General features: G+C 49.7%; 1 protein-coding gene across 1 annotated transcript in view; it reads right to left on the reverse strand.

The window, feature by feature from the left end:
• Positions 1–21,560, reverse strand: part of LOC124097389 (MYND-type zinc finger-containing chromatin reader ZMYND8-like) — a 66,322-nt gene that overhangs the window by 23,171 nt on the left and 21,591 nt on the right. The window contains 5 exon segments of the mRNA XM_046451854.2: positions 1,782–1,934; positions 6,482–6,622; positions 15,464–15,727; positions 15,730–15,944; positions 20,751–20,866. Coding sequence (XP_046307810.2) covers positions 1,782–1,934; positions 6,482–6,622; positions 15,464–15,727; positions 15,730–15,944; positions 20,751–20,866 — 889 coding nt within the window.

The following is a 21,560-nucleotide window of genomic DNA, read 5'->3' on the forward strand; positions in this document are numbered from 1 at the left end:
CTCAAACCAGCCAACCTACAGGTTAAAAAATAGAGGCTCAGGGCTGGGGTCACAGCTCAGTGCTAGAGCGCTCGCCTCACCAATGCAAGGCCCTGGGTTCAATCTTCAGCACCACATAAAAATAAATAAATAAAATAAAATGTACTGTGTCCATCTGCAACTAAAAAAAAAATATTAAAAAAAAAAATAGAGGCTCAGAGAATCACCTGTCCTAGGACAGGAAGACAACCAGGAGACAAAAGGAGAAGGTGGATCTCAGGCTCAGACTCATCACCAGCCTCCTCCCGTGTGCTTCCAAAGCCTCTGTGCCCTTCACACCCTTTGTCCAGGCCTCCAGAAGTAGGCCAAGGCCCTCAATCCCACCCAGCCACAGGCACCTTCATTAGGGAATGCTGTGCAGGCGGGGGCACCCATTTATGTCTGTGTTTTGCTTTTTCTAACTTAGGATATGGTGCCCAACTCACCAAGGTGGCGGGCAGAGTCAGCAAAGAACAGAGGACTTGCCTACTTTCGGACACAGGCCTGTGGCCAAGCAGCCATGGGAGAGGGGCGGGGGTTCTTCAGGTGACAGAGTAACCAGCAGGCCCCAGGACAGAGTGGACTGTTCGCTGTTCTTCCACTCACAGGGGCCAAGATGGACTTGCATGTGCCCATGTCCACCGAAAGGGAAGAACAGGAACTGGGGATGTGGCTCAGTGGGTACAGTGCTCACCTTGCATGCACAAAGCTGGGATTCAATCCCCAGCCCCGCCAAAAAAAAAGAGGGGGGAGGGGGCACAAAACAGCAGGTGCTCCAAACAGGGGAGAAGCCCCTCCCAGGAGCAGTTCTGCTCAGCCCCACTGTGCTTCCGGCAATGGCCGAGTGTGGCCAGGCCACAGGTAAACAATACTATGCCCAAAAATTAAAATCAGAAAGAAAACCCAATCGACTCTTTGGATTTCTTCCCTCAGGAGCAATGGCCTCTTGAATCATCTGTCTTGACCTGGACACACAAAGAGAGACCCACAAGAGGACAAGAGCCATGAGGAGCTCAGGACCCGGGAGGTTGGCAGATCTGTAGGAAACACTCCTGCCTCCACCAGGGCCCGGTCAAAATCACAGGAGAAACACAGAACACCCAGGCATGGTATGGTTTTTAGATCTCATGTTTGTGCTAGTGTAGCTAATGGCTGGACCCAAGAAAGACAAGTTGGACCAAACGTGTAGTAAGTACTAGGTACCAGAATCAAAATGGTGACATTTTAAATCCTGCTCCTGGTGTCACTGGCTGTGTGACCTTGAACAAATGATGCACCTCTCTGAGCCTCAGATTCTTCATCTGAAAAATGAGACTGAGAATAGTAGCAATCTCCCAGAATGATGGATGCACTGTGCTGAGCACAGGGCAGGATGTACCACAGGCATTCAGTAAACAGGAATGGGGGGCTTTACAAAGCTGTGTGGGAGGACCCAAGAGGGATTAAGTGACCGGCCCACCTGCGGGGACAGGTTCCTATAGACCCATTCAGGACAGATGTGAGACACTGGTGAGGCAGGGGCAGAGGAGCACTCAGCACCCTGAGTCCTCAAGGCTGTCTTCACCAAGGATCAACTAAATAATTAACTAGCAGGTCCAGGACACTTTGCCATGAGTGGAAATACATTTTAGTTCCACCGGTGGTTCAAGGTCAGAACAGCTGCTAAGAGCAGCCAGGACTGGACCCTCACTGGTCCAGGTGGATGTCATCGTTACAAACAATTAGAAACATTATTAGGAACAGCAAGTCACCAGAAGCCATACCTAACTGTGCTTTGCAGCTCTCTATGGTCTTGTCGAGATTCAGTTGGAACCTGCTGCGGATTTGCCGCTTGGGGGAGATGAGGGGTGCCGGGGTGGACTGCTGCTGCATGGACTCACTCAGATCCTTCAGGTCCATCTCGGCATTGCTACCATCTGGAAGACACCACCACACCCTCCTAAGCCCAGGCGCGGGGCCCGAGTGGTACTCACCACTGAGCTCTCCCCAGCAACATGGGAGGCTGGGGTGACGGCCAGTGAGCTCCCGCAGCAGGTGGATTCCCACTGGCGACTTTCAGGTGTAAGCTGGAGGGTGCCAGGCAGAGAGTCTGTAGGACCCGAGACCCTCCAAAGCCAGAGGAGCTCAGTCTCACAATCAGCAGGGAGAGAACACCCAGCATTCAACACCTGCTCCAAACTCCCCAGACCAGTGATTGGGGCTTCCACCCAAATGAGGCTCAGGGCCCCTGGAGACACCTGGGGCTGGGGACCCTGGCTGCCTACCATTCACTGAGGCTTCCTTGGTCATTCCTGGTCTACCCAATCTGGGGATCAAACTAGAAAAGGAAAACAGGGGAGAGGAAGTCTTCCTGGCTGTGCCTCCCTTCACCTGACAGCCTCCGCAGAGGCCAGGTAAGTAGATTCCTCCTGGACACTAACCTGTGACCAACAGGTCTCTCAGGTAAGAACCAAAGTTCTTCATCATGACTCCCAGGCAAAGCCCTCTGCGATGACATCCCCTAACCCAAGTCCCCTGCGTCACTCCACCAAGGGCTCTTGTATAACCAAATGGGCCAATTAGCCCATGTTGATGAACTTGCTCTCCCATCCCAAAGCAAGGTAAGATCATGGGGGAGGGGAGCCTGTCTTTCCCTTGACCTTATTCTGTGGCATCCCCTCCAACCCAACCCAGCCAACCCCAGAACACAGGTCAGAAAGCAGGTGAAATCTGATCACCCACCAGAGAGGAGAAGCCACCTCTGAGCCTGCTCTTAGCCACTGTGGGCTCATCTCCTGGACTTCCCTTCACTCCCTGCTGACCCCGCACCCAAGGCAACCTATTCACTGGCCTGTTAAAGAAGCCCCAGGAGATCATCCCAGAGCTTGCAAAACTTTCACTTGCTTTTCTCCTTCTGTTTTGGCATGAGCCAAAGCCCTTCACCTTCAACCAGTTAGGGCATGCTCCAGCACTGCATTTGGAGAAACCAGTTCCTTTAGTGACCAAAAGGAGTGAGGTCCCCAAAACCCCCACCCAACAGAAGCAACAAACTGCCCCAATGACCTTCCTTCCCACCCAGGTTAACTGGGTAGGGCTCTTTCCTCAAAACGTGCAAGATTCTGGAAGTAAGTGCTCAAAGCTAGCAAAGATGCTACCGCTATGATTCCAGAAAAGCACCCTCAAAAGTCCAGGTGTGCATGTGTTCCCGCATGTGTGTGTGCACTGTGTGTTCACAGGCCCATCGGAAGGCTGTTCAGAGAGGCCCTCAAGGGAGGGAGGAAGCCTGGGTGGGAAGAACTTTCATTCAAATTTCCTTGAGGAAGAACTAGAAACTCACCTGCACCTGCCTGGATCTGCAGCTTACAAAGAGCATTGATAGTGAAACAGCAGCACAGCGCGCCAACCCTGTGGCCAACTGAGGCTCACGTGGAGTGCAAAACACCCCGTGCCTCTGCCTTGGGCACTTTAATGTTAACGGGGTTAAAAACAAATACGAAGAAACCAACCCCAAAATAAAAAATATACATGTGCTGACATACGGCATCCATCAGGCCCTCAGAAACCCTGACTTACAGTCTGGGAGACCTGGAGAAACCCCCCAGGTGACTCTTAGGAGCAGCTGGGGTTGAGACCCTGGTGTAAGACCACTTCTGTGAGTAAAGAAATCCAGCACGGCCTTCACCGTGGTAGCTGCATTGCCTCATGGGGCTCATCAAGAGACAGCCCTCACCTGAGCCCTCGACCTATGTTGCACTTTTGTGCACATGCATGCCTGTGATAGATGCGGCCCTTCAAGTTTACTCTAGGAAGACTCACCTGTTGCACATTCACAGGAAGAACACAACCAAAGGAAAGCACCCTCTTTTACAAAATAAGTGTTCTCGCCTCGATCAATGGCTACTATGTCCGTTCTTGTTAAGAATAAGCTACCAGGGGCTGCGACTGAAGCACAGGAGCAGAGCACTTGCCCAGCACATATGAGGCCCTGGGTTCAAGCCTCAGCACCACATAGAAAAAATTTAAAACATAAAATAAAATAAAGATAATGGGTCCATCGGCAATTAGAAAGAAAGAAAGAAGAAAGAAAGAAAGAAAGAAAGGAAAGAAAAGAAAGAAGAAGAAAGAAAGAAAGAAAGAAAGAAAGAAGAAAGAAAGAAAAAAATTAACCACCAGCCAGGCATGGTGGTACACACCTATAATTCCAGTAACTCATGAGGCTCAGGCAGGAAGCTCAAGTGTTCCACCCCAACCCCGGGCTGCTTCCATCACTATGATTTTGCCTTTTCCAGTGTTCTGTCTGTCTATCCATTTGTCTGTTTGTTTTTGTTGTGGGGTTTTTTAATGGAATTCTGTTTTGTGACTGTTACTGTCCGTCTGTCTCTGGCACTCTGTATCACTCCTATCTGGCGAAGGGTGTCACAGGGACAGACGTGACTAAGCCCACGAAGCTCACGCTCAGCCCCAGGCAGCGGGACTCGGCTTGCTGGACTTCAGGACCCAGTGGATCCTTGCCCATGAGGGACCTGAGATCCTACCCACAGCACCACCCAGCTCACATGCCTTCATCCCTGCTGGGAAGGAAGCAAAACTGCCCAGTGTGTCGGGGGCTGTGGGCCTCCCGAGAGGCGGCAGGAGCCGCAGCCAGCACCACTGCCCATGGCCACTCCCCACCCACCAGAGACGCCCCAGTAAGGGTCCTGCACTTCCACATATGTGAGTCAAGCCACACTGAGAGACCCACAGTGTCACCAGGATGCCTGCCGGTCACCCCATTTACGGAAGGAGCTATTCTGGCCACACGTGACTGGCAGAGAGGAATGCAGGGAGCAGGCCTCCGTACAGCCTGGCTGCTCGGGTGTGCAGGAGGGAGGAGGCTGTGGGAAAGGAGGCCACCATTCTGGGAATGGTAGGAAACAGTCAATGTTCCCAAGGCAGCAAGTGGGTTCCTTTTTGTTCTAGTCACTCTGAATCCCATCCCCAAGCTCCACCCTGAGTGCCCTGTTCCACCTGGGCTGCGGGAACAGGCAACCCAGCACGCAGGAGACCCTGGATCCAAGGACAGACAGCTGGGCTTCAGCAGGGCTGCTGGGCTCTGCTGGGCACCCAGGGTGCTGTCCAGACCTGGTGTCTCCCAGCTCCAGAGGCACTGCACACCCCCAGACCTGCCTGTCCGTCTAGATGGCTGGCACTCACCTCCTGCAGAGCTGGCCTCAGAGCACCTGCCACCAAGTGCCCTCTGCCCTCCCCACCGGGGGTCTGACAAGCATCTTAAACTGATTCCAAGGGGAGCTCTTGGCCCATAGCTCTGCCGCTGGCCAGGGAGTCGGCCCAGTTACCACGTGGTCCAGGAGTTCCACACCATGAGGGTCCTGGGCACCACAGGAGACTCAGCGGCACTGGGGACAAGAAAATGTCCCAGACATGGTCACATGTGGGGTGGAGACACAACTGACCAGAAAAATGACTGATCAACAGAGAGTTGTCCTTCTGACACCTCAGGTGGGCACAGGTCCCTCCACCTCAGGGTCTGCAAGCCCTCAATTTACTCACCTCCTGCCCCTGCCCACAGGATGCAGTCACCTAGGCCTCCTGGCCACTCCTACAGCACAGCAAGTGGGTCCTCACCCACCACCTCTAGGACCTCTTCTTTCCCCTAGAATGTTCTTCCTCCTGTTGGCATGGCTGATTCTTCCTCCTACGTGTTTACGGAGGCGTGAACCCTCTTGCCCACCTACTTTGAGTACACTCTCTGGACCTGAAGCTTTGAAAGAGCCGGGTCCCTAGCTGACTGGCTAACCTCTCTCCCAGGCCTACAATACTACCCAATACTAGGTGCTCAACAAAAGCAAGAGTCATGACAGAATGGCTCAAAATGACTCCGTACTTGGCTGTTTGGCATTACTCGTGCATGTTTGTAAAACTTTGGCCTAACAGGTTTTTTTTTCTCCTAACACAGTATTTTCTAAATAACCACCTAAACCCAATTGATTAAAAAATACTAATTCAAGGGATGAAAATCGATATCAGAAAATTAAAGGGAACAGTGTATCAGAGTACACTGGGCACAGGAAAGTTGGTTCATGGAACTTCTTTCCACTACATGTATGTATTCACATATCAGTGATCTGGTTTATAGGCTTAAGGAAAAACAAGCTTCTGAACACTGCCCTAAGGCCCTTCAAGACAAGAACAGCTGCAAATGGGTGTGGTGTCGCATGTCTGTTATTCCAGTGACTCAGGAGGCTGAGGCCCCAGGACTGCAAGTTCAAGGCCAGCCTCAGTAACTCCGTGAGGCCATGCTAAAAACAAAACAAAGTTAAGGAGGGCTGGGGGAATGATTCACCTCACCTTCACCCACTGCACCTTTTTAATTATCTGCACAGAGAAAAGAGTTCAAAGGTTCAAGAACTACACATAGAAAAGGACATTACAATTGCCAAGTCACAGTTGTCACAGAAAGACTCTGCCAGAATTGCCAACTGACCCAGGTTAAGGTTCAGGAGGCTTCCGGTGGTGGATGTCTTGTCCATTTTCATCATGATGTGCGCAGACGCTTGCGGGGAGAAAGGCTTTGGGCTGCCGGACAGACTCCCTGCCTGTCCCATCTTCATGGAGGCTGGTGAGGCTGAAAATGTATGGCACTGTTAGAAGTCAGACTTACACACCGACAGGAGTGCTCGCAGGCACAGGTGGGGTGGGGGGATAGATGGGCGCATGTACCATTCTGGCTGGGACACAGGCATGTGGAAGGAGAGGGCGGGGCTGGCTGGTGGCTGATTTCCAGTGTCACCCGACGCTAAACCCTTAAAGCCACCAGGAAGGCGGCCTCCCAGCCCTCTATTAAACACAAAGCTCTAAGACAAATTGGCCATGCTGCCCACGAAATTGGTTTGGCCCATCCACGGGTGTAAATCTCAAAATAAACATCAGTGAACTGCATCAGCCCCCACGAGGTCCAGATGTGGAGATCAGGAGCCAGGCTGGAAAATGGCATGGCCTTCACGGGCATGGGGACAGGGGCTGTTCACACAGCCCACACCTGCTGGGGAGCAGCCAGGCCAGGGCAGCAGCCAGGCCCAGGGAGATCTGCAGTGACTGGTCCAGAGGTTCCCAGGCTGCAGATAACCCCACTCAGAACCAGACAGAGGGAGGGAGCCTTTGGTGATTATCCTCTCCTTCTGTGTTTGGTACTTCAACAGGGAGACGAAGGTGGTCCTGCAGCCTGCGGCTTTGAACCTCAAACTACCTACCACCCACCTGCTGCCCCTGCGCCTCCCTTTGCTGGGGGAGAGAGAAGGAAGACAGAATCCAAAGTGCTTCTTTTAATAAAACAAAGAGCCAACCAGAGCCCCCCAGACCCTGCCCGCTGGCCCTGGCCACTCAACTGCATTGGGACTGTACCATGGGGCCTGCTGGGCTCCTCTAAACCAGCTGGGTCTAAAGCCATGACCCATGACAAATGGCCAGTTCTCCTCAGACAGGCAAGAAACCTCAACTCTGAGGTGACCTGGTCTTGAGAGACAGCTACAGATGGCAAAGGGAGCAGGAATGAGACTCCCCAGGGACTTCAAAAGCGGCTTGTCCACTGGGGCAGGGGCGGGCCTCCGCCCCCTCACTTTCTCAACACAGATGTGCAGAAAAGGGACCCCACAGGCTCGCTCTGCACACCAGCTCCAAGGCTTGGTGTCCATCAGCCAAGCTCAGCCCAGCACCTGTCAACTTTATCTTCATATAATTTGGTGGGAAAGACTGTGGGGGCCTGGAGTAAGCAGGGGTCAGGAGGCAGACACTGCAGTTCAAATCCCAGCCCAGCTGCTAGCCTGCTGGGTGGCCTTGGGCAGGCAGCCCCGCAGCCCCCAACCTGGCAGCAGAAGAGGGGGATGCTCAGAGCTTGATCCGAGGGGAGGAGGAAAGCTACACCTCCTGTGGCCACTGTGGGGAGTGAATCCAGCAACTGTCCATCATCCGAGCCTCACCTGGAACCTACCAAGTGCTTGACCCTTGCTTGCTGTTGGGCACTTGTTTTCTATGTCCTCACTGACCTCAAAGGCTTCAGTTTCATCATTGAACCTGTGACTCTCAGCCAGAAGCAAATGCACCCCCGACCCCCCATCACCCCCCCCCCAGGACAGGACTGGCAATGTGCATGGGCAATTTTGGTGGCCAGCACAAGGGGAGCAGGGCTGCTGCTGGTAATTAGTAGGGAGAGACACAGGACACGGCTAAATGTCCTGTGACACCCCACAGCCAAGAACTACTTGGCCCACAATGACACATGGAAATCCTCTTCTCCCGAGAAGCGGGGGCAGGGGTGAGGGCTAGATGGGCCCATCCACTCGTGCTTAACCAAGCGCTCAATTAATGGGAGAAATCATCTTGAGAATTAGGTTTTAAAATATTCAATTATGTCCATTCTACTGCGAGGACTGGCGGACTGGCAGACTGGCCCAGCCGTGGCACAGAGAAGTCCTTCATCCTGGGGCGTTGCTGCCACTATCACCTTCATTACCATGGGACACAAAGCAACAAGATGAACACAAGGCATTTTAAGGAAATATGAGCAATAAAATCTTTACTATGGACTTTTAAATAATTTATTCGTGTATGTCGTACCTCCTTGCAGATGAGATTTGTGGTAGCTAAAAAGATCCAAATAATGAATTCCCTGTGCAGATGGAGGACCAGAGCTTCTCTAATTCCTATAAACTAGCAAGTAAGGAACTGCTTGGGAACTGACAAGGAGACCTAATCCTGAGGGACAGCAGAGCCACTGAGCACACAGAACCCAATATAGAGAGCCCCCTGCTTACGGGGTCAAGTTCAAGTGAAGAGCAGGTGAGCGCAGCCAACAGGGGCTCTAGCAGGACAGTCCTACCTGAGATCCTGCTGTGGGTTTTAGCAACACACAGGGTGAAGTCAATTTTTTTAACTGTTATATACATGCATGTGTATTAAAAATAATAATTGGAAGCTTTTAATTCTATGGATGCTTCCTTTGTTGATAACCTTTAAATACTAGGATTGAAGAAACGGTCATACCACATGGCTGTGGCAAGAATGAGGTAGTCTCCACTGGTTTCCAGCAGAGATGGGTCTGGACAAGAGAGGGCCCACTCATCCCCCGGGGGTCTAGGACTGCAAAGCTTCACAGACTCGGGAAGGAACACAGCTTTAGGGTCATCTGGCAACCCACAGATCCCATTTGGGCAGAACTCTATCTCCTTAAAAAAGAGACCTCCATGCCACCTCCAAATGCACCCTGTCCCAACTCCCCAGCCTGTGTAATGTCCTGTACCTGACCTGTCCTCCTCCTAGCAGTTAATGCCATGACCATCCCCTGTTAGTTCAAGGTCTAACACCCTCCACCAATGCAATTCCTTGAGCGCCCTCGGGCCTCCAACGACCTGACTCTTCACCAGGGTCTGTGCACCCCACTTCACCCCACCTCTCCGTGACCTCCACTCCTGCTGCCCTGTCTCCACACATGCTGCACAGGGTGCTTGAGGCCGTGAGTGTCTGGCTCCCCTTCTGTGTCAGGCACAGGGGCACAAGCATTACGAAATACACGTCCAACACAAGCCCCTGATCTGAAAACCCAAAATGCTCCAGAACTTGACCTTTCTTTCTTGGTGCCAGGATGGGATCCAGAACTTTGTGCTCTACCACTGAGCCTCCCCTGCCAGCCCCGGCTCAGAGCTCTGCGAGCACCCACGATAGCTGGAGTGCAGAATTCCACACCCGACCTCAGGAAGCCGCGCAAGCGACACAGTGGCACCAAAAATATTAATCAATTATGTCCAGTCCTTGACCCCAGGGGGCTCCAGCCACACCTGGGAGGGGCAGCCAGATCCCACCTACAGCCTTCACACCTGCCTACACACTGGCTGCTGGTCCCCCAACGTCACCTCCTCAGAGCTCTCCCTTGCTGGCCCATCTAAGGTGACATTGGTTTATGGCTCCCTGTGGCTGTGAGAATGTCAGATAGCAGTTCCTCCAGGCTACCAGACCCCCAGGTCACAGCCCAACACATCCTGAGCACCTATTACGTTCACCGAAGAACAAGGACTCCGCTTCTCCTCTCCTTAGGGTGGTCATGACAAGCAACAAAGACACAATAAAGACAACCAAATACGACGGTTTCATATAGAAACATCAGTGGAGTCCATCTTCATATGGTGCCCTACTACAAATAAGGCTGGGTGATCAGTGACACAAAAATATAGGGCCAGGGATGCAGCCACGTGGGAGGGCACTTGTCGGGCATGCACAAGGCCCTGGGTTCCAGGAAAGGGAAGAGGAGGAGAGGGAAAGGGAGGGGAGGGAAGGACACAGCATATTGCATCATGACACAGGAAGATGTCAAGTTGAAGGAAGTTGAAGGAAGCACTTGGGTCTCTTCCAAAGTATGCGGAATATTGTGTACTCAGGAAAAAGGCACAAAATTAAACGTTAAAATTAAAATATTGAAGAATTTCAAACAATCATATTACCAATGCTAAAGTCCAAAAGACTGACATATGACGTATATTAAATCCAAGGTTCTTAAGAGGGACTAGAGGGGTAATTTTGCCCCCAGGGACATCTGGCAATAAATGTGCAGAGGCATTTTTGCCTGTTGCAATCCTGTGACGTAGGTGCTCCTGGCATCTCCAGGGAAGAGGCCAAGGAAACTGCTGGACATTGTGCAGTGCACAGGAGAGACCCCACAACAGACTTGTCCAGCCCAAATGTCAAGAGAGCTGCGGTTGAGAAACACTGCTTTAAAACATTTCCAAATGTCCTTTTGCTTTCGCAAAATTGAAAAATGAAATGTTCATTTCAATTAAACTTTGAAACAGACGCCAATCCTTTTATAAAGCCATAAATCTTGCCCAAAGGAAGAACTAATTGCCTTTGAAGTCACAAATAATTTAATCAGATTTTACACTTTGATGTACAATTCACGAGTGTGGGCTAAAACACATCATCTATTATCTCCATTTACAAAACCCTGGCCTGAGCTAAGTGCTATTCTGACTCCATGAAACATATGAGTCTTAATATTAAATTAGAAAAATGTGCCCCTCATTCTCTCCCACACACCCGGCACTGGGGTGGGTGGGAGTGGGTGGAGGACTTAATGATTCATACTAAATGTGCAGAATTCACAAAACTTGAAAACAACTTATATGTTCAAAGGGCTGCACCTTGCACATGCTCAGGTGCCTCGGGACAGGTGAGCTGAGCGTCAGACTGACACCTGATGGTCTAGGGTGGCCTACGAGGTGTTGGGCAAGTGCTGTTTTTAAGGGTTATTTACTAACAGAGAAACACACCTGGGGGCTGGGGATGTGGTTCAAGGGGTAGCACACTCGCCTGGCATGTGTGCGGCCCGGGTTTGATCCTCAGCACCACATACAAACAAAGATGTTGTGTCTGCTGAAAACTAAAAAAATAAATATTGAAATTCTCTCTCTCTATCTTTCTCTCTAAAAAAAATGCCTTCTTTAAAAAAATAAATAAAAACGTTTAAAAAAAAGAAACACATCTGGAGGGGTAAAATGTCAGGTGTAATAGCATGTACCTGTGTCACGGCTACTTGGGAGGCTGAGGTAGGAAGATCCCTTGTATTCAGAAGTCCAAGGCCAGCCTGGTTAACACAGCAAGATCCCATCTCAATAATGAAAGAAAGTGAGGCTCCAAATTAAAACAACAACAACAAAAATCCTACACTGTTTACACCAGACATGGAAACCAGGGGATCCACGAACTAAAGCAGTTCACAAATACATTTGATTCAGGATAGAGAGATTTTTTTATAAAATTTGAAACAGTGGGTAAAAATTGGGGTAGTTTGCAATTGAAAAACCATTTGCAGATGCTCTTGAAATATCACCAATCTGGCAATATGAAGCCTGCTTAGCTCCGTTAGCCAGAACCAGCTGCAAGACAAGGCCCCAGTAGCTCGCTCCACATTTTGAGAGCTACAGGTCAATCAAGATCCATTAGTGAGCTATAAGCATCTCCTTTACGATGAAACAAACAAACAAAACAAAAAAAACACAGACATTAGAAATGCATCCTGTTATCAGAAGAATGAGCATGTGTGGCACTGTTGCCCAAATGTGCACACAGGCAGACGTGTGTGACAGGTCAGGACAGCTGTGTCTTGCTGCTTTCCTCACCACAGTCTCCACCACATCTGACCTATTATGCATCTCCATAGCAGCCTGGTCCTTGGGGGACTATTTCAAGTTTTCAGTTTAATAGTGTGACCTATAAACCTACCCCCAAAAGGCCCTAAAATAACATTGGAGGGCTGACTATGGGAGGTGGACTCATTAGTGACTTTAGTTCTTGTAATTAACAATTATCTTCCAACAAAGAAGTATCGATGACACCATGAGATGGAAAACATAGAACCACGTTCCCTGCTCCCTGACTGGTATCCCACAGTGGAGCTATGACACTGAAGGACCATTAGCCCCTAGAGGGTCGAGAGCAGGCCCCAGGGTGCTCCCTTAATACATTTTAATGTCTTGCATGGGGATCCTGAAAGCCAATATTGGTGAAGGCATCAATTCTGGCCAGGAGGCCTATAGAAATGAGAAACCAGAAAAACCACTGAGAACGAGAACCACTTTGGCCATCAAGCCTGAGGGATTCCAGGAACCTGTGAGCTAACGGCTTCCCGCTGACCAAAGAGCTTCTCAGAGAGCAAATCCAGCCCGGAGAAGGAGGGTCCATGTCTGTGCCTCTAATCCTCCAAACAAAAGGGAGATTTCCAAAGTCTCTTAGAAATTTTATAGAATAACTTATTCCAATTTGTGGCTTTGTGCTGTGACTTGCGTATTTTGTCACTGTCATAAACTATTTATATGGTTTTCCTATCCTATGACATGACAGGTCTTCTCTTTAAAGCAGGATTTTGGATAAGCCACAACTTTGTCTCCACTGTGTCGCGTGGGGGCCATTAATAGCTCCTGCTCCCTGTTAAAAAAAATGCTCCTGTCACTGGGACAGCAGAGGGCAGCAGGCTGCCATGGGAGGAAGCAGGCTCTGTGCCTCCCCTGCGCTCTGCAGGGCCCTCAATGGCACCCATGAGAGTTGCCCCTAACTCTCTCAGTCTGTAGAAGTGGTTGTCAAAGTTGTGCCATGGAATCTGACATGCCACCTGTTCCATGTAGCCTGCAAACTATGAGGATTTGACATTTTTAGGTGGCTGGGAGGGAAGAAGGAATTAAAAGTTCATATAAAGCATGCAAGTCACACGAAATTCAAATTCCAGTGTCCACCAACAAAGTTTTATTAGAACTCGCCCACCTCATGTCTACAGCTGCAAAATACACTTTAAGACCTAAAATAATTACTATTTGACCCCTTATAGAAACAGGGGCAATTTGTAAGATTAAAATGACTCTGGCTGGGTGGGGTGGAGCATGCCTATAATCCCAGCTACCCTGGAGGCTGAGGCAGGAGGATTGCAAAATCAAGGATTGCTCTGGGGTGCAACTCCTGCCTGGCATGGGTAAGGCCCTGCATTCGATCCCAGTGCCACCAAAACAACAACAACATTCTAAGTGTCATCCCTGTTTCCTACACATTGGGCTCAGGATTAGCCAAGTCCCAAGCACATATTGAGCAAGAGAGTTATAATTTAGGAAAGAATCTCTGTAGTTTAAAGGGAATCTACTGCTCTCACCTAAAACCCCAAATGATGAGGAATTCTGTCACAAAGTCTAAGGCCATTTATCCCTCTCCTTTGCCACTCCAGAAGGAAGAGAGAGGCTAAATTAAACACATTAGATGTGTTCTAATAGTACAAACTGTATTTTCTTGACAGGTGGCCCAGGAGAACTAGTGGCAGTTTACACATCAACATTTTTTATTTTACTGTAGCAACTTATGTATTAACATCAGTGAACTCCATAGCATTAAGGGAAAAAAAAACCAAGAAGCCATTTAAAAACAGGAGCTTACACATTTCACTTTGCATAGGCCAAAGCTGAGTTGCAGATCCAACACTCAACAATGGAACAAAGCTCCACAGAAAGTGATGGGGACTCACAGCATAGCCACCAGAACTGAAATCCCACCTTCTCAAGCTCTCTATGAAAAGTAACAGTCCGAGGGTCCAGGGGATCCAGACCATGCATGTTCTGTGAACTTTGCTTCAACAGAACCATGCATGGAATTAAAGTATGATTTTAAGGACTCTGGTCAGAAACAAGGGGACAAAAGGAAAGACCTTCTGACACTGTACACACAAGCTATGTGGCTCCAGGGACAAGACCCTACAGCTGCACTGCGAGTATGGGGGACCCCAGGGTACATGGCAGAGCTGCAGTCTGTTATAACAAAGACCCTACAGCCACCCAGCACCAATGCTCTGCCTCCCTGCGGCCATCCAGGGACAGTGAAGCAGAATTGGTGCACCTCTGAGTGCACAGCCACCAAGTCCCCATCATTATTTTACCTTTAGGGTCATTAGCAGTCTCCTGAAGAGTGGATGGCTGATCCTTCAGGACTCTCTTATCTTTAATGTTTCCACAGTCGTCATATGCTACTAAGTTCTATTGCTAGGCTCTAGTCTCCCATTGCTTATTACGATAAAAAAAACATGAAGTGAAAATCATTTTATGGTGCAAGTGGGAAGGCGGGGCATTGACTGAAGGTGAGCACTTCAGCTCCAAGTCTAAAGCTGCTGCTCCAACTGCACATGTGCTACCCCAGAAAACACCCCAAGACATCTCAGCCTGACATTTAATAAGTGGAGATTTTACTTAAAAATCCACATTTTCCATTTCTCTGGAAGAATATCAAGATCTGAAAGCCCCAAGGCCACATAGTTGCATGGTGGCCACGGGTGAAGTCCCTGAGATGAGGCACATGCCCTAGGTGTCCACGTCTCCACCATTCTCAACAGCTGGCTAACCAGGAACCATCATGCTGGGTACAGAAGGTTCTCTGTGCCCATATCTCAAAGGCAGAGTAACAAAAAATGAGAATACCACAATTCAAGAAAAGTAGCAAAACCACTTCCTCATGAAGGCAATGACGTTCATAGAATATTCAACACATTACCAAATTCTTTTGTGGAAGAAAGAATTTTTTCAAGTCACCATTACTTTTCTCCCTCTCACCCATTGGCCATCCCTGCTGGCATCAGTTCCCTGATCCACGTTGACAGCAGCATCAGGAGAAGTAGCAGCCAGCACTTGTGCAGCGTAGGTGTCTGGGGCACTGTCCTAAGTGCACTCCAATTCCTCTTACTTACAAGAACCTCCCAGGCACACCGTTAAGATCCTCACGTTACAGAGGGGAAAACCGAATGCTAGGAGCCCGTCCAGCCCCGCCTCTGGTCTGGGCCTCGGTTCTGCGTTCAAGGCCCTTATTTCGCTGCCAGCCCCTCCCCCAACGGGAGCCCTTTCCCTCGCCCACGTAGCCTTGGGTCCCCTGTCCCGCCCGTCCCCCGCCCGGGACTGACCGGTGCTCTTGTCCAGGAAGTCCACGGACTCCTCGCTGGCGCTGAAGTGGCTGGAGGTGGCCTTCTTGTGGGCATCCTGCTCCACGTCGGAGCCCGTGTGCACCGAAGAGTTGGTGCTCATGGGCGAGCATGGCATGTCCAGCAAAGAGATGAGGCAGCCCGAGCCGGCGCCCAACAGGGGCTTGCTCATGAGGATCTTGGGCGAGGCCGTTGTGTAGAAATTGAGCTTGACCTTCTCCTGCTTGTCCGTCTTGGCCTGCCCTCACCGGCGTTGGCGGGATCCAGCAGCATCTGGTACTGGCTTTTGGGCATGTAGGTTGTCCTGAAGGGAGAGTAATTAAAGACCCCGAACTTCCTGCGGATGTTCTCTACGTAGACCTCCATCTCCTGCATGGCGCTGTTGAAGATGCTTTTAGTCTTTTTCACAGAAAAGGGAATTTCTTTAGACATGAGGTAGCAATTATTTATTGGAACCCAGGCCCTGGGAAGGCAAAAGAGAAAGAAAGTTCAAGTCAAATTTAGTGATTTGCAAGGCTTTTTTTCTTTTTTCTTTCTGAATACAAACCAAATTAGCCTAGCATGTTTGCCAAGATTCTTAAGTGCTTATTCTCTTTTTAAATAAATGACTTGGTTTCAATGTTTAATTAATGATCCAATTAACAGGCATGTTCTGCCACAAGGACAGAACACAGAACAGCATAACTCAGCAAAGATAGTAAAAGGCTCGACAGTCTTAGACATTTTAATCCATTAAACACACACACACACACACACACACACACACTAAATCCCCCGTGGTTTTTACCTGGTAGAGAATTAAAAATAAAAGTTACTGCATTCCTCCAATGTACCACCAAAAAGGGTATTCCCCAGGTCTCCCTCAACTGTACACATGGACTCAAACAGCTTTCTTATTGCTATTCTAAAAGGGACTAGGACTTCAGAAACCCATATTCCTCGGTTCTGCGTTCAAGGCCCTTATTTCGCTGCCAGCCCCTCCCCCAACCTCCTAGAAGGAGGTTCATGTTTGCGAATTTGAGATAATTCACAAGGGAAAATCACTGCAAAGCAGCCCTCCAAGCCTTCAGGTCTGCAACCTCCAGTCCCATCTTCCCAGCATCCATGCCCCACGGCCCAGCACACTCTGCACAGACCCCTGATAGCAAGGGGGAAAAAAGAAAAAAAACTGTGGCTGCTTCACAGAACCAGCGAGCCGCGTGGCTGCAGGAGGGGGTTGGCACACCTGAATAGACACTGTGGGTGATGGCACACGGGGACCTCAGAACACAGCCTGCAGCACTTTTGATGACCCAGCTCAAGAGGTTATAACTGCTAAGTGGTGGGAATAAGGTCTTCTAGGGCATCCTTCTGGGTTTCACACACAGGAGCTCAATCCAGGTATAAACCAAGGAGAAGCCAAGTGGGTGCTGGGAGCAGATGCCTGCACCTGCTGCCAGGGAGAATCGGACACCTACTATCTGCCAGACACCTACTCTCTGCAGTGCAGAGCATCAGGAGCAGGACCTGGACCAAGAGTCCCCACCTTCTCATGCTTTGAAAAGAAGCAAATCTGTGGGCTTCTAACATTACCTCTCCCACTCGTCCACAGTCCACCCTGAAGTCCTGTTCTTTAAGAGGAAGTAAAGCCATCAGTGGGGGTGGGATGGAGCACACAGGTGCCTTATTGCCACTCTTGGCTTCTGACAATAGCGACTTGTGACAGAAACCAAAAGTGAAAAACCCTAAAATGTCCATCTGTCTCTGAGTGTCAGAAATGACCAGCCACCTTCCTGCTGAGGCCTGAAGACTTACCTCCCTCAGGATCGGGGAGGGCTAGGAGGAGACCATGGCCTCTCTCCAGTTGTGCTCTGGCTGGACAGGGCGGATCTGATAGGAGGTGAAGTCCCCAAGGCCTCTCCAGTGGAGCAGACACAGTGGACCTGAGCCAAGGGCCAGGCACTACCAGGGACTCCTGAGCCTGCAGCCACATCTTGTGACCCTGTTTCTGCCCAGACTTTTGCTTGCTTCGAGTACATAACTGTCTCCTCCCAAGTTCCTAGGTGTCTTCAAAGGGGCCTTGGGAAACTGCTTCTTTCCTTCAAAACAAGCCTAGAAAATATTTAAAGAGAAATTAGATCTGCTTTACTATATAAAGTCTCTGGGAGAGGACGTGTCATGAGAGGTCCCGAGCAGCACCCTACAGAGCCCAAGGGCTAGAGTTAAACTCTCATGGTTCTAGCCAGTCTGGTTACATGCTAGCTGAGTCACCTGGGCAAAGCATTGACCTAGCTGGGCCCCATGTTCTTATCAGTAGAACAGATAAAAGCAACTTACAAAAATATAACCCCCCAAAAAATAACTTAAAATAATGCCTAGTGCACAGGCAGTACTCAATTAATGTTAGCTTAAAAAGAAATTCTGAGCCAGGTGCACACCTTTAATGCCAGCTGGGCTGGGGAGGCTGAGGCAGGAGGATCACAAGTTCAAAACCAGCCTCAGCAATTTAGAGAGGTGCTAAGCAACTCAGTGAGACCCTGTCTCTAATAAAATACGAAATAGGACTAGGGATGTGGCTCAGTGTTAAGTGCCCCTAAATTTAATCCCTAGTAACTCCCCAAAAAAATAAAAAAAATCTGAAAGTATTTAATAAAATAGTTCTTTGTTCATTGTTGTTGTTGTTGTCACTAGTCTTTTTTTTTTTAAAACAGATCCTGATATATTACCCAGGCTGACCTTGAACTCTTAGGTTCAAGACAGCCTCCAGCTTTAGCCAAGTAGCTGGTATGACAGGCCAGCGTCACCACTCCCAACCCAGTTCCTAAGTTTTTAACTTGGCTGTGCATGTGTAGGTCTATCATAAAACTTAAAACACACACACACACACACAAGAAAATTCTTCTAAAAGACAAAAGGCACACATGGGACTCGAGGAACATTCCTGGAGTCGGGCAGGAGGCCCCCAGTCCCATGCCAGCACTCACTAAGCTGACAGGAGCTGCGCGCTGAGTTCTCCCTCCCCTGACCTACTTCACTTGGACATGTTCAGGCTTATGTTTTGGCTCCTCCACCCCAACATGAGCTCCCCGAGCAAAGGACAGTATGTTGGCCTCTGGTGCACCTCTTAACTCTCTGAGAAAGGGACAGTGCATTGGTCTCTGGTGCACCTCTGAGCTCCCAAAGCAGGGGACAGTGTATTGGCCTTTGTGCCAATGAGCCTGGTCCCACCAGAGCAGCTGTCCGTGAGCCTGCCCCCCTGTGCCTGCCTCTAGGGAGGCAGCAACTCTTCCTGGAAAGAGGGACTCCCCTGGGGAGAACCTCCCTAGCAGGCATGAAAGGTGGCTGTCAGGACACAGGACACAGGATGCTGGTCATTTCTGACACTCGGAGAACAGCTGGACATGTTAGGGTTTTTCTGTCACTGCAGCACTGTGGACGGTCTTTACCAAACCCCCTGCTTGGGCCCCCCTCACCCAAGTTAAAACCAACAGGGCAACACAGTCACTCTACAGGGGTAGAGGGCACTAAAGATGCTCAAAGGGGCAGGGAAGTTTCACCACCTAACACAAAGTGCTTGGCTCTCCGATGGCTCCCACCTAGAACCAAAGACTGAACCTGCAAGCTCTGGGGACAGCCTCTGCCCACTGGGGAGCAAAGCCCACACTCTTCCTTCTAGCAACCTAAGCCACTCTCAGCGGATGACTGGCAAGGGAAGGACCAAGAGGTCTCTGCAGGATGGTCCCAGAAGAGGGAGCTGGATGATTGACTCAGTTCCTGGTGCACTTGCTATGTGGGGCAAGCACTGCTATCCCTGTCACCTACATTCCAGTGCAGGTCCCCACACTGTGCCAGCCTACAGAATAGGAATCCTAAATCACCAAGACCGCTCACTTTCCCATGCTCTGATCAGGACGTGGGATCAACAGGCTGCCACGGATTCTTCCAGCTCTTCAAATAAGAACAAGTCCTGCCCAACCCTGGGACCCGGTCTCCCACCATCCTCTCCTCCCTACTCCCTGTTCTAATCACACACCAGGTCCACCCTTCCCTACCTGAGCCTCTGCTCTTGCTGCTCACTCTACCCAAACCTTTGCACCAGGCCCACCACCACCTCCTGATGGAGATGGCTAGCCCAACAGACTCCTGGGTGTGACCCATCTTCCCAGCGATGATGTCTGCCTGCCTGTTCACTCCCGTGTCCCCAGCACCCAGCACCCAGGCTGAGCAGGCTCCAAATGTATACTTCTTTGAATGAAAATTTAATAAAAGAATTTCCAGCAGATTTCCAACAAGAGCCATTAAAATCCAAATATTATACCTCCTATCAAACCCAGTACCCTATCAAAGAATTTCCATCTGGTCTCCTGACAAAGCACTGTTGGGATTCCTAATAAGAAAGTGAGTTACTTTGGAATTCACACTGTTCTTTGATCTGCAAGACCTCAAGCAAAATTTCAAAATTCAAACTGCATTTTCTGTGTATCCCATGTGGGGTATAATATGTGCTGTGTGTATTTAAGCAGACTCCCCTATGCACTCTCCAAACTGCAGGGGCAGGGGCAGTCTGGCATGTGCCTCATTTAACCCTAAGGGAACTTGCCAGGAGAGGACTGCAATATAAACCTGCCCATCCCTGTCTACCTGTTGTTCTGAGTGCAGGGGCTCTGCCCTGAAGGGAACTGCTATTAGCTGAAAGGCACTTCCCGGTGTGTGGTGGAAATGGGGAGGGAGAGATGCTGGGAGGGGAGGCTCACACCTGTCAAAACAGAAGCCCCTGGTAATTTCCAGAGAAAAGGGAACAGGAGGGAACTACCCAGCAGGATGATAAGAGATTCATTTACCAGCAATCTGGGAAAATACATCTGATTCCTGAAAGCATTATTTTGAAAAGCAATTTGCACAGAGATTTAATTTACGATGGAAAAAATAAAAAAAATTGAAAAGGACGGCAGCACTTAAAATAGCCCGGGAATTCATTCCGATGCCAGTTAGATCAACAAATCCACTAAAGTAAGATTATTTTCTAATGTACCTGGAAAAAAACTGAAGCCCACACATTATCAGGCTTAACACAGCACAGGAAATCCTTTTCTACTACGAGATCAAGGGTTGGTATCACGACAGTAAGCAAATCACAGCCATACCAGTGAACAACAAGAGGAAAAATCAGCTTTTAAAAATGGTAATAATAATAAAAATAATAGTGATACCCCCCACCTCTTTTCTTATCCAATGACAGTGTCAAAGGTTTGGTGAAGCTACATATTCAAAGCCTGTTTTTAACGCCCACCTGTTGTGTTATCCAAAGAAATGGGCATCGACCTGCCTGTCCTTATCCCTCAGGGCTTTTGCAGGCCAAAATGGAAACCCCTTCAGTTTTGCCCAGACCAATGGATGTGGATTGCTCTAGAAGAAAAACAGAACCCAGAGTTGGCACACATTTGGCAGTGAGACACACTTCCCGGCTGGGGAGGGCGAGACAGCCGGGAGAAGGCAGCCACAGAGGCCCCGGTGGGGTTCCCTAGAGAGGGGGGCCATGGTGCCTGCACAGAACTGGGGAGGGCTCCAATGGGGAGGGGACAGAATCCGAGGACAACAAAACCAGGCTGGAGTCCTGGCTCTGCTGTCACCTGGACGGTTCTGAGCAAGGCACTCCCCTTCCTGCACCACACAGAGCCCTGATGCCCGCTCCCCCCCCCCCCAAAGTGTGGGCTGATGTGCCCTGTGCCAGCACAGAGGGCAGCAGAGGCTGTTTATTCTTTTCATTTTTTAAATATTTTTATTTGTAGATGGACATAATACCTTTATTTTGTTTATTTAGTTTTTTTATGTGGTGCTGGGGATAGAATCCAGGGCCTCACAGGTGCTAGGCAAGTGCTCTACCACTGAGCCCCAGCTATCAGGTGTTTATCTCCAAAGGCCCGAAGGGACATAGGCACATTTTGATTCTCCCTTCACTTGCCTGGTCATGCCCTTCCAGCCCTCCATCCCCACCCCCTCTATCCACCTCACACCACTTCTCTCTGCAAAATACCATCTGACATGCACAAGGCCCTGGCTTTCACCTCCAGCATCACAGAGGGAAAAAATAAACACCACT

The sequence above is a fragment of the Marmota monax genome, unplaced genomic scaffold (assembly GCF_021218885.2).
Source record: "Marmota monax isolate L192 unplaced genomic scaffold, Marmota_monax_Labrador192_F-V1.1 WCK01_AAM20220418_F8-fsc00401, whole genome shotgun sequence".
NCBI lineage: Eukaryota > Metazoa > Chordata > Mammalia > Rodentia > Sciuridae > Marmota > Marmota monax.